At 39.6% G+C, this 16,462-nt stretch overlaps 1 protein-coding gene across 2 annotated transcripts; it reads left to right on the top strand.

The window, feature by feature from the left end:
* Window positions 1-77: 77 nt before the first annotated feature.
* On the top strand, window positions 78-16,167 carry LOC149319092 (protein aurora borealis-like). 2 transcript variants are annotated; one of them, XM_089511100.1, is made up of 13 exons: window positions 78-361; window positions 470-509; window positions 1,969-2,133; window positions 4,437-4,543; window positions 4,730-4,775; window positions 5,773-5,860; window positions 7,215-7,280; window positions 8,370-8,426; window positions 9,608-9,831; window positions 12,039-12,192; window positions 12,969-13,552; window positions 13,962-14,093; window positions 15,372-16,167. In XM_089511100.1, the coding sequence occupies exons 3-13, from the start codon at window positions 1,978-1,980 to the stop codon at window positions 15,462-15,464; spliced, it is 1,707 nt and encodes a 568-aa protein (XP_089367226.1). In that variant the 5' UTR covers window positions 78-361; window positions 470-509; window positions 1,969-1,977; the 3' UTR covers window positions 15,465-16,167. The 2 variants fall into 2 exon arrangements, with proteins under 2 accessions (XP_089367226.1, XP_089367227.1); XM_089511101.1 differs by having other exon boundaries at window positions 5,773-5,854.
* The last annotated feature ends 295 nt before the right edge of the window (window positions 16,168-16,462 follow it).

The raw sequence follows: 16,462 nt of genomic DNA on the forward strand, positions 1-16,462 counted from the left end.
GTTCGTTTTCCAACGGCCGCTTCCGGTACGGTACCGGAAGTGCACATTCTCTATCGCTTTCGCCCTCGTTACATGGACGAGCCTCTTCTCACAGAGAGCGCACGCGCCAAGTCAGCGGCCCAATGGGGAATGCGACTTCTTTTGAATGAAACCCCGCCCTTGAGAACCCCCTCCCCCTCCCCTTTCCTGTCAATTCAAACGTCTAAGAGGAAAAAAACACGTTCCCGCTCTGAGCCGTGATTGGCTGAGAGGGGCAGAGTGGCTGTCGCTGATTGGTCCCCAGCAGAAGAGGAGTTAAAGAGCTGGAGGGGGTCGGCGGAGTTGGGAGGAGGGCAGGCAGAAGGAGTTTGGACTGAGGAAGGTAAAGGGCGTCCCTGTGGGGCGGAGGGAGCTCTGCTCCGTGGAGCCAGACTGCCTTTTGTTTATGTATTTGGCTATTTATTTGGACTCTTTCTGCTTCTTATTTTAGTGCTTTTATTCATTGTGGGCTGAGGCGACCTTTGAAACAGGTGAGAGAACTCATAGGGTTTATATTAATATGTGTATTATATAATATATATTAATATATAAGTATAATATAACATATATATATATATATACACACACACATATACAGGTGAGAGAAGTCATAGGTTATATTTTTATGTTATATTAGATATATAATATATCTATTAAGATACATATATGTTATATAATACACATGAATATTATATATATATATATATATATATGGCTACAGAAGTTGCAGACTATATTTTTATATTATATATTCATATATATTAATATGTGTATTATATAATATATATTAACATATAGGTATAATATGACATATGTTATATAATATATATATATATATATATATATACAGGTGAGAAAAGTCATAGGTTATATTTTTTATATTATTAGATATATTATAATATATATACATATATGAATTTATATAATATACATGAATATATAGAGAGAGAGCTAGGGAACTCATAGGCTATATTTTTATATTATGATATTTTATATAGATAGATAGATATAGTATAAAATATATAATTAATATACATTGTATAATATATATTCATATATATTAATATAACTTAATATCTTTTATATATTATTATTATTTTTATTATATATTACTGTACACATTGGCACCTGGGGCCCATTCCTAGTTAAATGCATTTTAATATTCACTTACTTCAATACTTTAAACTCTTTATAGTATTTAGTGCTATAAGTATAAAGAATTTAAAGTACACTTTGAATACTGTGAAGTATTGGGGCTCCGCTGCCCAGATAAACTACAGTTCCCAGGATTCCCTAGCATTGAGCCATGACAGTTAAAGCAGTCTCAAACTGAGTTATTTCTGCAGTGTGGACACAGCTGTTGTAGTAGTCAGGCCCACCCCTTTCCTCCGTTTCCTTTGGGGCCAGAGGGAGATGCACTGTTATTACAGCTCCATCCAGGCTGCATCTGCACTGCAGAATTAACACAGTTTGGCTCCACTTTAGCTTTAAGGGTTTCTTCTTTCCGGTTGAAATTGTCCAGGTCTAACCAGAAAGAAGAAACCCTTAAAGTGAACAAAATTTGGCTACCAGTCCTGAGGAATAGAAAAATAAGGGCTCAGCAAATGCAAATGGGAAACCACTCAGAGTCAGGGGCTTTCCTAGCAGATAATGATCACCAATTAGCAGACACTAATCCTCTTTTGCATTAGCCTCCCAGGCTGAGGCCTGCCATCAGCACAGAACAATACACATGCAAATCACTCCTGCATTCCCAGGCTAACACAGTATGTATATACCCACTTTTTCCAGGCAAGCATTCTCTGAAGATGCCAGCCACAGATGCTGGCGAAACGTCAGGAAGAAACCCTTCTAGAACATGGCCACATAGCCCGAAAAACCCACAAAAAACTATGGATGCCGGCCATGAAAGCCTTCGACTTTAACGTGCATATTTCTTTCTAAATACAGCTGACTGACATGAGTGATGAAAAAGAGGCAAAGATGCATATTGCTCCAGAGACTCCTGGGCAGCTAATGGTCCAAAACCCCTTTGAAAGTCCAAGCGATTATAGCCGTCTACAGGAGCAGATTTTCTCCAGTCCAACGGTTTTTAAAACCTCAAAATCTTCAGTGGTATGACTTATATTTTATTATATGTGGTTGTGGACATCCCATTCATATCAGGGACACCATGCACACAGCTCAGGCAAAGGTTTATTTTGATGAAGAATGGTTGCTTGCTTTTTTGTGGCATATTCAAAGTGTCCTGTAAGCATTCCAGATTAACAATAGACCATGCTCTTGCACTTTAGCGTAATGGGAAGCTTAACAAGTCATAGAATCATAGAGTTGGAAGAGACTGCAAGGGCCATCCAATCCAACCCCCTGCCATACAAGAACTCCCAATCAAAGCACCCCTGACAGATGGCCATCTAGCTTCTGTTTAAAGACCTCCAAAGAAGGAGATTCCACCACTCCCTGTGTTTTCCACTGTTGAACAGCTCTTGCTGTCAGGAAATTCCTCCTAATGTAAGGTGGGATCTCTTTTCCATTGTTCAAGGTCGTATTCTCTGGGGGAGCAGAAAACAAACTTGCTCCATCCTCAATGTGACACCCCTTCAAATATTTAAACAGGACTATCATATCACCTCTTAACTGTCTCTTCTCCAAGCTAAACATACCCAGCTCCCTAAGCCTTTCCTCATAAAGCATGGTTTCCAGCCCCTTTATTATTTTCGTGACCCTCCTCTAGACATGCTCCAACTTGTCAACATCCTTTTTGAATTGTGGTGCCCAGAACTGGACACAGGTTAATTAAGACACATAGGAAAATACCTTAATACTGGGTCAGGTCTTTGGGTCATCTCGCTCAGTGTACTTGTAGCAGCTTTGGGGCAAGTAAATTCATTTTTATGCTTGAGTCTCCTTTGTGTGTGACAGTGCTTCCGCAAAAGTTAAGGAAGATTTAGGTATTCCTGTAGAATCATAAACTATTAGAGCTGGAAAGGATCAAAAAGACTATCTAATCCAATCTACAAGGGACCAAATCCAGAACTGGCCAGAAGTCCACTTCCTGTTAAACAGGCTTGCAATCTATTTAAAGGCATCTGAGAGGCTTCCAGGAGCCTATTTTCAAGAGAAAAAGGGAGATCTGGGGAATCTTTAGGACTCAAGGGCTGCCAGTATAGTTCAGGAAGGCACAGGTCACTCACACTCAATGTAGAGAAACAATGCTTTGGTTTTTCAAACTGAAGTAATAATGGGGATGATGATGTTTGTTTGTTTATAATGTCCTTTTCACCAGACATCAAGCATATATAATCAAGAACAAAACAATAAAACCATAATATACTAAAGTAATGTAATATACTAATGTAATAAATGGTTTTAATTGCTTTTAAGGTAATGTGTTAAATATAGTTAAAATGGCTATTTTAAATGTTTGTATATTACATATTTTAGCTATTTAAATAAATAAGTAAATAAATTAAATAAATAAGAGAAAGTATCAGCAGGCCTCAGGGAGCCAACTTATGCAAAAGGACAAAAGGTTTTACACAGTATATCTCTAAAGCAAGGGGGGAGCACTGAAACAGCTCCATTATTACTAAGCATAGTCAGTCCTTACAGAGAAAACAGTAGGTACTTAAGGTGAAAGATCATTTTACAAGCATAGAGAGGAAAATTGGAGGTTAACCCTCATTCCCCAAGACCAAATGTAAGCATCATGTGATTTGAGCTCTTTCCCTTTTACAGATTAATTAATTGATTGTATGTACAGCACTGTGTAAATTTACAGCACTATATAAATAAAGCTTAATAATAATAATAATAATAATGATGATGATGATGATGATGATGAGCCCGTACAGACAGGCCAAAATAAAGCTGCTTTGGGTCACTTTGGAGGTATGCTGTTTAAATGCTGCATGCATCCTAAGAGGCCAGAAGCCACACCAAAGCCATGCTCCAGTCCTAAGAATTGGAGCACAATTTTGGCTCAGCTTCTGGCCTCTTTAAGGTGTGTGTGTAAACAGCATACCTCCAAAGTGACCCAAAGCAGCTTTATTTTGGCCTGTCTATATGGGGCCATAAATAAATTACCCCTTTTTTTCAAAAAAGAGTGACACCAGAGTAGGAAAGAAATAGGGTGACTGGATTCTAAACAGGAAGCATTTCTCATTGCAACATTTTGTTGAAGGTCCTAATTGTACTTGATATGTAGCTTTACCAGAAGCAAGGCTGGATAAAAGAAGCCTCTCTCTCATTACTGATTTCTTCAAGAGGGAATCTCCATGAATGTCCTGGAAAAAGCTCACTGTAGGGGAATTTATTGTGCCAGTACTAGTAGATATTTATGCATGTGCATAACATATTTTTCTTATTTAAATAGGAAGCTCATTACTGTCACAGTTAATGTTCTCTTTCCTGTATAGACTCCAGGGAAATTCAGATGGTCTATAGATAAACTTGCTTTAATCAATCCTGTGGAAATAGACTCTGAAGACATATGTCGTCAAGCACTGTATTTGAGCCAAGCCAGGTTGGTTGATTTCTATTACATATTGTAAAGACTCCCATGATTAAAACAAAATAGTAAATTATCTCTTTTATATTGTTTCAGCAAGTATATCAGTCTATATATCCTTTGTTCTACATCACAGAATTCTTGTTTATTGAAATTAACTAACAATATTGTTTCAATTTGTGTTTTATTCACACTTTGTAGAATAGATAAAGAGATAGAAGAAAAGAGGCAAAAAGCCATTGAAGAGGTAACAAGTTAAATTAAACACTTTAATGTCTCCTAGGATATTGTAATTCTCATAATTGTCCTTGAAACCAAAGTCCTGTTTTGACAGACAGTTCTTTGCATTCTAAACTGGAAGAAAGAAATGTATCAAGTGTGTGTGTGCGTGCGTGAGAGAGAGAGAGAGATAGAAATGCTCCCACATAATTTACAACCAAAAAATTCCTGCACATAAGCATTGGATGGGGGGATTTACAATGCCTTTTCTTTGCTCTCTGAAAATAGAATCATGGGGTGTTGCAGATACTACCACTACTAGGCAGCTTGGTTGATAACAGTTCTTGTGACCACAGTCTAAAATTAAACAGTCCAGAAAGTGTTATTGTGTGTGCAAAATTGTTTGTCGAAATTAAGACAAGGAACCTATGGCCTTCTACATGTTGTTGGACTCCCAAAACCCTTCAGGCCTCACTGTGGGGTACTTGATTGTTTAGGACAGTGCTGTGTTGAAACAGTGCTCTGTATACATGCAAAACAAAGGGACTGCTCTTGCTAGTCATGGTTGGCTGATTATCATCGAGGAAGGATTAGAGTTCTTTGCCTCTATCCCAGCTGGCAGAGGATAAAAATGTGAGGTGCAGTGGATTTTGCTTGTTATTGTATGCCTTCAATCATTTCTGATTTATGGAGACCCTAATTTGGGGGTTTTCTTGGCAGAATTTATTCAGAGGGGTTTTGCCCTTGCTTTCCTCTGAGCCTGAGAGTATGTGGCTTGCACAAGGTCTCCCAGTGAGTTTCTGTGATCATGCAGGGATTTGAATTCTGATCTCCAAGTGCCCTGATTCAACACTCCAACCACTACACCATACTGACTCTTGGTAGCTCCAGTTAAAAACTAGTTCCCGTCACATCCACATCAGTCTTATACAAAAATATATGTGCCTTTAAAAAAATAATTTATTTCTCTCTGAAGTTAATTGCACTGACTGAATGGTGTACTTTTATGTATATTTTTCTTTTAGTTCTTCACTAAAGGTGTTATTGTACCATCTCCTTGGACAGATCACAGTGGGAAACAGGTTTCTCAGCTTAATTCAACTACCAGTAAGTGTAAGTTAAATCTCATGTCTTTGAAACTGGAAAGATTCAGATCTCTGATACAAACTACATGGATCTTCATGCAACTTTGCTTTTTGTTGTGTACTTACTCTCCTTGAAATCCTAGCCATAGCTCTAGATACAATTGAACAAATTATTGTAAACTGAACAAGGATTTTATAGTTTCTTCTTATTGTGGTCTTACAAATTTATTCAGGTTGTGGAGAAACCACTGGATTGTGGGTTGCATATGTCTCACAGTATCTGTCTTTTTACCTTCTAGGGACTAGTGTTGTGATATAGCAAGGGAACATGTGTGTATGTCTGCTTTGAATGATTTCATACCTTATGGAAATTGTTTCAGCTGTGCTTTGTTATTGATTCCACCTGTGTGCCTGCTTCTTGGCCATTCTTTTCTTAGAAAAAGCCAAAGCTGGGAGCTGTAGCCTTCTCTTCATTTTAAGCATGTTTGTGCGTGTGGGATGGGAGTCCTTAGAAGAGGAAGAAATGCGGGATGGCAAAAAGGGTAGGGAAAGAGGAAATGCTGCACACACTTGTGGTACACAGAGTTGGGTGCCATCTCCATGCTCTCTTCCATGTTTTAGCTCCCTGGAATAACTGTGCTGTTCCTGAGGAAATGTAGCCCTCAAAAGGAGGGGGGAAAAGATTCTGAATGAGCTGCATTCGAGAATTTAGCCAGTATTTCTGTTAGTATTTCCTTAGTCTTGTATGGGAAAAGATTGCCCTGTGTGCACTAATCTATTATTACAACACAATTAGCCTATGGAACTTGCTTTTTTCCGCCCTACTTCCTTTTGCTTAGTGATTGTGTTTGCTGTGCTTTAGACATTACTTGTTCCACAAATGAATAGGCAAACCACAGTTTCCTTCTCTCATTTCTTGTCTTTTTCCTTTTGTCAGCTCCTGCTGGGGAAATAAGGCAAGGGCAAGCCAATTGTGAGTTGAAGTGTAATGATAAGCCATGGTTTGAGAAGCCAGAATTCAACAGATTGCAGCCTAGTTCACCACTATGTCTTTCCTTTGCTGTGGCAGGCTTGAACTTTTTGAGGTTATTGTTGTTTGAAGAGACTGAAATACTTTCTTTAAAATCCTTTCACTTTGTATAATCTCTCCTCCACTTATGCTCTCCTATCTCAGACTATTTTTTTGGTCCATTCCTCTGCTACAGTTAAGCTAATTTGGCTGTTCGAACTATCCATCCAAATATGACCTGTGAAAGTACGTACTAATGTTAACTTCTATGGGGTGAGGCGTGTTTGTGTACAGCTAAACATATCAAATCATTGCCTTTGCAACTTATGTTAATATTATTACAGTTTTAAACTGAGAATTTTATATCTTACAGATACTGATCTGAATAATGCTTCACCAATTGGCAGAGAAGTAGCTGCGCAACCTGGCAAAAGTAATGGTATGTACGATATAATATGAGATTGTTCACATGCTCAGTAGAATGTATTCTCTATTACAGACCTGCATGACTTGATAGTAGGTAGAGGCCAAAATTAAAATAGGTTAAATTTCTTTGGGCCACAAATAGGTTTTAATTAAACATTAATTTATTAATTATTAATAATTAATGTTATTAATATTAATTCCATCCACCTCTGCCTGCCCCTTCCTCCTCCACATGGCCCTCTCCTCAGGAGGAGGCCAAGCTGTGGAGGAGCCTTGAAGTTGTTCCACATCCTTGTGGGTCACCCAAATACTTATGGCAGGCCACATGTGGTCCCTGGGCCATATGTTGTGCAGGCCTGCTCTATTATAGAATAAGAAAGAGACCATTAAAATGTAGCCTATTCCAAAGAGGGAATTGTTTGTTTTAGTATTTGAGTTGATGAAAATTTAACCATTTGTGAGTTTCCATGAAATTGATGGGATGCTAAGAAGGAAAGTATTGTTTCAAAAATGCATTTGTTATCATGCTGAAGAGGAAATGGGGACACAGGAGGCAAAAGGAAAAGAGAGAACAGTTAATTAAGGTTTGGCATCTGCTGTGCTTAAGTGTCACAATAAACCATGTCTTGTTATGATGGAAACAAGTCTAGACACCTTTAGGCTCATACACTGAACATATCTTTTCCAGCACAGGTTTCACTTTCATTTTTGATTAACAGCTGGTCATTTTGTCTAAATCTGACAATCTGGTCATTCTGAACTATGCCTTATATGAAACAAGAAACTAAAGGGTTATGAAGCTGACTTGTTTAAGCACCCATATTTAGATTAACAGAAGAGAATGCTTTCAGTTGTCTCATAGTTTTGCTGGAGAAGGAAAGTGAACTGTTTAAAAACTATTTGTAAAGTGTATCTTGAATAACTTGAAGATGCTGGATGTCTTATAGTGGCATAACTTTTGAGAACCCAGGATCACCTCCACACAAAGGCAGGGTGGAACTTTATAGAGGATTCTTACAGTACATCATAGTAAATAATTGAACTATCCACCCTATGTTGGGTCTTATGACTTTGCCTTGATAATTTTTCTTATTCCTTGTAGCTGCTTGCCAGACTGCATTGTCTCTGCCTTTGGATTTTGACATGGAAAAAATATTAGGTATGTAATCTGGAAAAAAAATCTGTCTAGTTTAAGTGATCCTCTGTAGAAACATCTACAAGAAAGAATTGAGTTTTATGCAGAAGCTGATACTGCCAGTGATAATACATAGCTCTCATACATAATATTTTTGCTTAACATACATGATCTGCCCATTTTGCAGTTCTGAGGCCGCCCAATATGCAAGCAGTATATGACTGAAATAAGACTTGAACAAAAGATATGTGGCTCATACTCCTATTAAATTTGCTCTCCTCTGCCCTATGCAGATTCTTATCAGTCTATATTGGCTTTCCCTGTTCTGGTGCCTTTCACTGGTGCCTTCACCAGGGAAGCCTGGGCTATCTGATAATATAGTAATGCCCCTTATAGAAGAAAAGATCAGGCTGTGACCTAGTTGCTTTGTGAATCCAGTTGAAATGAATGGGATTTCAGCACCCTAAACTGTACAAGGTTGTATCAAAGAATATTTACTTTATGTGACTGGACTCAAAGGTGGCTGGAATTTTAATGGCTTCTCCTTCATGCTTTGTAGGTTTCTTTACAGCAGAGGGGTTGGGAAAATGCAGACTGCCGGAACTTTAGTACAGCCCCCTGGTTACTTCTCAGCCTCCCCAAAACATTTGCCTTGAAAATGGCAAATCATGTTTCCAGAATCCTCTGGGGGTGCCTTGCCATTCAAATGCATCACCTCTGCAACAGACCTGTGTTAACTCAAATAAGCTGTTTAAAAATAATAAAATAAAATAAATGGTGATGGTCTTGACATGGAAGGGAAGTTGCAGGGAGGCGTCAGAAGAGTGTGACCTGCCAAGGTCTGGGGAAGGAAAAAATATTTATGTTGTTAGTAATAATAAGAATATTATTATTATTATTATTATTATTAACCTTTATTTATGAAGCGCTGTAAATTTACACAGTGCTGTACATACAATCTTTTTAATTAGACGGTTCCCTGCCCTCGGGTTTACAATCTAAAAAGACATGACACAAAAGGAGAAGGGAGTGGTGGAGGGAAAGGGTAAGAGGTCCAGCAGTTCCTCGCTACCTCCATGGCCTGGACCAAGGCAGATGGACTGGAGGTAGGGCTTGGCTTCATAATGGATGGTTAATCTTCTTCGAGGGAAATATGATTTCTGTTTGTACAGAAACATTTGTAATTACATTGTCCCGTTACACAGGTGAATATTTTAAAATGGATGAATTAGCTGATCAGTCTCAAGAAAACCTGAGTACTTCCTCACTGAGAAGAAAACTGTTTTTAGATGAGAATGGAAGCCTCTCCTCTGAGAACTCATCCCCTGCTTTTCACAGTCCACACAATGTTCCTGCCTCCCTTGGAGTACTGTATTCAATAGACATCTCTCCCGTCCGCTGTAAAAGTCCTCTAAATACATCAAGCTCGGTAAGGAGTTGGCACAGACACTAGGTGATGCAAATAGAATCCTTTTTCAGTATGGCAGCTTGTCTATGAAATGTGATGTCTAGTTGCATGGATGTGAGCTAAGTTGGGCCTAGCTGGTATTATAGCAAGGGTTACTGGACTCTGTTGGAAGTTCCATCCCTCACTATTAGCTGTGCTAACTTAGATTGAAGAGAGCTGCATGGCAACATGTGGAGGGGTACAATTTGTCCACCTCTATCCTGGGATGGGGTGAAGGTGGGGAGGAGGAGCCAGTGTGCTGTAGTGATTTGGGTGCTGAGTTTGAATCCCTACTCAGCCATGGGAACACTCTGGGTGACCTTGGGCAAGTCACACACTCTCAGTCATGGAAGGCAATAGCAAACCTGAATAAATCTTTTGAAGAAAACCCTAAGATAGGGTACCATAAACTGAATTTGACATGAACGCACATAACAATAATCTTGGGGGAAATCTGGTGAATGCTGGCTTGGGTGTGAGAATGCTATAAGTGATCTTCATTATAGTGAGATGCTAGCTTCATATTATATGTAACACCCATATTCTCAGATGAAGGAAAATTAAATTTATTGTGTTCCATTACGGCAGTAAGGGGAATCTGTGGCATTCCAGATATTTGACCAGTCCTTTTCACTTCCAGGCAGTGTTGTCAGGAACTATGGAAGTTGTAATCCAGCAGTATCTGGAGGGTTGCAGGTTTCTTAAGTCTGCACTACAGGTTTTGCTTTTGTTGCTTGCTGAAGTGGCTTCCAATCATGTGGATGTTCAGCGCATAGTAGATTGGCATCTTGAACCCACTTGACATTTCTTGTGACATTACCTGGTAATAATTGTCAACACTATTCAGATCAGTGGTGTTAGCTCAGAATTGCACTCTACTTTATTCCTCTTTTGAGCAGGGAACAGTTTTCAGTCTGTATCCCATTTTCCATCAAGTTTTGTATCTTGTCACTTTATTTTTCTGCACATTAGCCCCTGCTTGATTTCTTATCTTGCTGTCATTTTGCTCATTGCCAATATATTCTCAGTTGAATGTGTATTGGGTTCAATCCAAACTTAGAGCAGACCCTCTGAAATAAATGGGAATTAAAGTAGTTGTGACTAATCTGAGTTCCATTAATTTTAATGGCTCTACTGTAGCCAGAGCTAAATCTGCATCAAACCCAATATAGACTGCTGTGAGATTTTCATTCTGAGTTTTATTTTGCCCACACTGCAAGGAGCAGAGTGTTTGTCATGGTCCTCTCTTCAGTAAAGAGAATATTGGGCTGTATGCTGGGAATTGTCATTCTAAGAATTGTGTGAGTATGGCCCTACAGGTGTTGGACTACAAATCCCATCAGACTTGCACTCCATAGCCTGTAGTATGGGAAAATAGGAGCTGTAGTTCAGTATGGTCTACAGAAGTCCATTCTCAGTCCCCATTATACACTACTGTATATTGCTGAAGCATGCATGTTCAGTGCAAAGTAATATTAAAGGAAGAGGGACAATTTAAGAAAAGAGGTTCAGATGCTTTAAATACTCAGTGCTTTTGAATCACTGTCATTTAGGCCCGTTACAGACCGCCCAAAAGGGGCGGTCTCAGGCCGCTGCCAGTTGCAGCGTGGAGGAGCCGCAGCAGCCAAACCGCGCGACTCCTCCGCGCTGCAAAAAAGGAGCGCGAAAATCGCGCTCCTTCCGGCAACCCGGAAGAGACGTCGCAAGTGCCAAAGTGCGCACTCGCAACGTCTCTTCCGGGTTTGGACGTGCGGACGCAGAGAGTCCGCTACGTCAAGATGGCAGCGCCCATCTGTATAGGGCACCGCTATCTTGATGTATCGGTTACGTGCAAGGAGTAAGGCGCGTCCAGAAGTGCCGCCCCTCGCGCGTAATCGCGGCGCGAGGATGGCGCCTCTTAGGTCCATCTGTAACGCGCCTTAGTTTTTTGGTTGTCTTTTGGTCATCTCAGGATCTAAGGCAAACCCCGTACTTCTCTGAAATAAAAAGTTCTGTATAATGCAAGTCAGATCTTATTTCGATCAAACAAATGTGCCCAGCTTTGACTTAAAAGACTTGGGATATAAAGGATACCATTTGGGGCTTCTCATCAAAAATACAAATTGAGTTTCATTATTTTAAACTTAGATGCATTTATAGATGTGCCACTGCTTCTTAATCTTATGAGAATTTTTCTTGTATGTTGAAAGGGCCAGTTTTCCTCCAGCCCTATTCAGGGAGGTATGAGGACTTACAGTCTGGGCAGCCTAACTAGTCCATCATTTCCAGAGAGAAATCCTGCATTTACTGCTTCTCCAACGTTCTCTCCAATTGGTATTCAGATAAGAAAGACGCCATTATCAGGTATGTATGTAATTGTGCCATTTAATTCTTGAATTGATGCAATGCCATGACTTACTGCATATCCTTATGTACAGTCTGTTCTGGACCCCCCCCCCCCCCGCGTAAAGCAAAAAGCGCTTTGCTTCCAGCAGCTTCTGCATAAGATGAAAGCCACTTATAATGAGCCTGTGTATGGCATGAGCTCACTGTATAAGGTCTAGAAATTTTAGTCAAAAAATTGACCCCCAAAAAACTAAATCGACTTATCCACGGGTCAATGTAAGTACTATACTTTAACTCACCATTCCCTGGTGAAAGGCAAGAATGTCATCTGTGCTGGAACCACTGTCCCCCTTCTATTCTCTCATCCATCCAGCCTTTAGTCTGACCACAGTTATGCCTGCTGGAATTTTCTAAGGTCTTTGGCATTGTTTTCCATTCCTTCATCCTTTACATCCTTTGTTACATGACCTTAAGGTTTATCATCCACAGGTCATTTCAAAATCCATAATTTTGGCCCCAAAACCTGCCCTCAGCTTATACATAAGATCTAGTATATATGGGTAGGTAGGATGGATTCTTTTTCGCGAGGAAAAAACAATATTTTAAATCTGTGACCCTAACAAAGTTGATAACAACAAGGTAACCTTTTTCTTTCATTTTACATCCCAAAATATCTAACATGATTGGATGGTTCCTTTGCAGTATAGATAGTGAAGACCTATGAAGAGTTCTTGACTATCTTTACTTTGAAATGGGTTGGTTTATTCTGTGTGTCCCTTTTCTACCAAATGCAGAACAAAGGCACTTCACTTTTCGCTCTCCAGACATGCCTTCTGTTTCAAATGCATGCCGACCAGCTCCTCCTTGCAGCATCAGTCCTTACACAGAATGTTCTCCATTAAAAAATGGTTCCCCCATGAGAACTGTGGCATGCCGAGGAGCAACAATGTATCAGACCTCCCTCATTTGCTTACCTTCTACTCCTGAAAGTTGCAGTGAAAAGCAGCCAGAGGTGGAGGCAGCAAGTGCTATGGCTGAAGAAAATCCATCACCAGAACAGGCAAAAGTCAACCTGCATCCATTATCTGGAGATGCCTCCACACGTGGCACCCATTTAGTGGTTGCCCAAATGTCCATTTCACCAGAGCATTCTGAAGGCAACAAACAAGGGTTGACAGTGATTCATGATCTTGATAGTTTCAAGGAAAACCATTTGGTAGATATGGATGATCCAGGGATGTTGGAAGAGGACTCAGTAAAAGGATCAGCTGAAAATGGTGGCATGCCAATAGCTGGCTTGAACTTTGAAGGATCTTGCATCTGTATGTCGCCTCTTGCTGAAAGCAGTGCCAGTCCCTGTGAGAACAGTAGTCTTCAGGTAAGTTTTAGTGGTGGGAAGCCATATAATGCTTTGCATCCCACTGCAGTCATTCAAATGTAGAGTGCTAACATCTTGCATGAAACACTTGTAACACCTTGAGTGGAATCCAGATTTTGGTATGTATGTAGAATCAGAGCTTGTAAGTAACACATTTAAAAGTAATGTTTTAACAAATGCCAGTGTCTTTAAAGTGTTGAAATTGTAACACTTAATGTTTTGAGGAACAGTAATTCTAAGTTTAACATGTTATTTTATTAGACTTGGGAGGATATTTTTTCCCATTAAATTTAATTTAAACATTTCAGATTATTCATGTGTAACAATATCTTGTTTGTTAGGCTTTGGCACTCCTCCCCAGGCCAGTACCCCCCAATAACATTTCTCCAATCCAATTTATTTTTATCAGGTGGATAGTGGGTACAATGGCCAGACTTGTACCAGTAGTCTTATGGACACAGTTGGATCTGAGATGAGTTGCAAAGAGAATGATATGCATCTTTGTGAAATTCAGAACAAATTTCATGTTTTCAAAGCAAAGGTAAGAGTGCCCTGGGGTTTGGAAATGTTTAACAGACTGGGTTAAAAAGAAAATCTGCATTTAAAGGATCAATTGAATCAGTGTGATAAGATTAAATATTTAACAGAAATGCTTTTCTATGGCTGTGTTGCCTACTTGAGTTAGTAAAATTATAAAAATGGCTATTACAGGATGTTTGAAGTTCTATAGTCCTCATTTAGAAGGATTAGCAAAAAGCATTTTCACAAGGACTCGGTGATTGTTGGACATACAAATGAGGGTCTTGTGCCTTCACAGAGCCCCCACTAGAATGTTCTATAAATGAGTAGCCTTGGTAGGAATTCTGACTGTTCTCCTCTTCCTCCTCATCAGAATACTGTATTCATTTAAAAGAAATGTATAGTCAGCCCTCCACATTCACAGGTTTGAGATTCAGCATACATTTGACTATTCAAAACTGTAGCTGCTACTTAACAAGGTCAGCCTCTTCACACACACCTTCCTCACCCTTCCTCCCAGCCATCCAAAACCAACACCATACATTTCCCTGCTTTGCCCAACTTTGCATCCTCCTCATTTCCAAAGATTTCCCTTTGAATCTGATATTTGCAGCCACCCCCAGAAGGATCCAACTTCTCTCCTCCTCTCCCTCTCTCCCAGCCAAACAAAAGCAACACCATACATTCCCTTTGTGGTGATGGCTGCAAACACTAGATTAAGAGTGGACTTTGGAAATGAAGAGAATGCAGTTTGTCAAAGTGGGGAAGATACAGTGTTGCTTTTGTCTGGCTGTGAAAGGGAGAAGGTGGATCCATTGCAGCTGTGTCTGTTAACATCAGATTGAAAGTAGAAGCCCTTTGGAAATGTGGCAGAGATTGTGTTGATAGTTACAGGTGGTACTCTTGATGGGAGAGGACTGTTTGGCATTCATGTTGTGAGGGTGGTGGTTATATATTCATGTTTTTCCCCCCATTTTTGCAAGGTTCCTTGGTCCATAACTCCTGCAAATATGGAAGATGACTTATATAGATAATTTCCATGATCTTTCACAATGTTCAACTTTTCAAAAATCTGTCAATTTAGTGGCCCTAGCTTACTTTTCGTGACTGAATTGCATTTTATCACCCAGAAGTTCTTTTGCATTTCATTCTTCACCATGCAGCTTCAGACTACATTAGGCCCGGGGCTTAAGTTGCCATCCATTAATCAAATAGCCTGAATGGAAGGTAATTTAATTAATGTTGCTTTTGTTATCTAGTGTCATTTTGGGTTGTGTTTTTCTCTCTCCCTCACTTCTAGCATGGAAAAACCATTCCTAGATATTGGACTGAAAATGAACCTGTTCATCAATCCAGCAGCAGCTGTCTTCTAGGAATGCCCCTCCCAAAGTGATCTGCACATATCATGCTTCAGGCTGTTGTATGATTGTATGGAGAGTTGCACAGTGGAGGTTTGAGAAACATGTGAAAGGTGTGACTGGTACAATTGCTCTCTACTAGTAGAAAGCTCATTAAGTGAGTAACATATAAAATGCAAACCAACATGTCCCAACTCCCACTTGAGTTCTTAAGTCGCTGGTATTTGTTGGGGCTTGGTCCCTGGTAGTTCTTATGGAAAGATGCTGCTTCTGGCTTACTGTCCATTGGGTCTTGACTTGCACAAAAATCATAGTGGCTGCACAGACACTTTGCAGATAGAGATTCAGTTGGCCAGTACCACCTTGCAGACTGGTAATACCAGGCCACAAACTCCAGATAATTTCTCTGTTCCTGGGAGCTGTTGTTCATCTGAGCCAGGCATTAATCAGAAGTTTACAAAATTGTGCAATCACACATACAGTTTGTGTATCCTATTTTCCATGAAAATAAGTAGTATCTGTAACCATTGCTCCTTTCAGATCTTTTGCTGAAGATTGTACAAAGAAGCAAATCCCTAGGGTTCAGTACATTGCTTTTTAAATTGCTTTTCTTTTTAAAAGTTTTACTACATGCACAGAAACATGCAGACCTTAAAACTGCTTTTTACAATTATCACTGAACTCTAGATAGCAAAATTAATGAATCAAAACCTTTTGTATTGCACTCTTTTGTTTTCTAACCACCTATTTTAATTATGCAATGAAATAAAGGTTTTTCACAACTGGGTTGAGTGCTGTCTCTTTATGACCCATCTGACAGTAATCAGGTGTTGGGGTGAGCTGGTGATCTGTTTTATGAAACTTACTATAAAGGTGCTGAAGACTTTTGTAGAGTAAGCTGGCAGTTGATGGTTTCTGAAATACAGGGGGACTGAAAAGAATTTGTTTTTGCCTACTAACCATGTCTGTCACTTTCACACCTACAGTGTCACTGTACTAGTGGATATTTATTTCTATACTATGCATTACGCAA

The sequence above is a fragment of the Sceloporus occidentalis genome, unplaced genomic scaffold (genome assembly GCF_023333645.1).
Source record: "Sceloporus occidentalis isolate IW3139 unplaced genomic scaffold, rSceOcc1.0.p SCAF_2, whole genome shotgun sequence".
Taxonomy (NCBI): Eukaryota; Metazoa; Chordata; class Lepidosauria; order Squamata; family Phrynosomatidae; genus Sceloporus; species Sceloporus occidentalis.

What these genes read in the sequence shown, in the direction of transcription:
- LOC149319092 (XM_089511100.1), top strand. Translation starts at nt 1,978, where the DNA reads ATGAGTGATGAAAAAGAGGCAAAGATGCATATTGCTCCAGAGACTCCT. An exon ending in CTGTATTTGAGCCAAGCCAG is followed by an intron (nt 4,544 to 4,729) that starts GTTGGTTGATTT and finishes CACACTTTGTAG; the next exon opens with AATAGATAAAGAGATAGAAG. An exon ending in GTGAGAACAGTAGTCTTCAG is followed by an intron (nt 13,553 to 13,961) that starts GTAAGTTTTAGT and finishes TATTTTTATCAG; the next exon opens with GTGGATAGTGGGTACAATGG.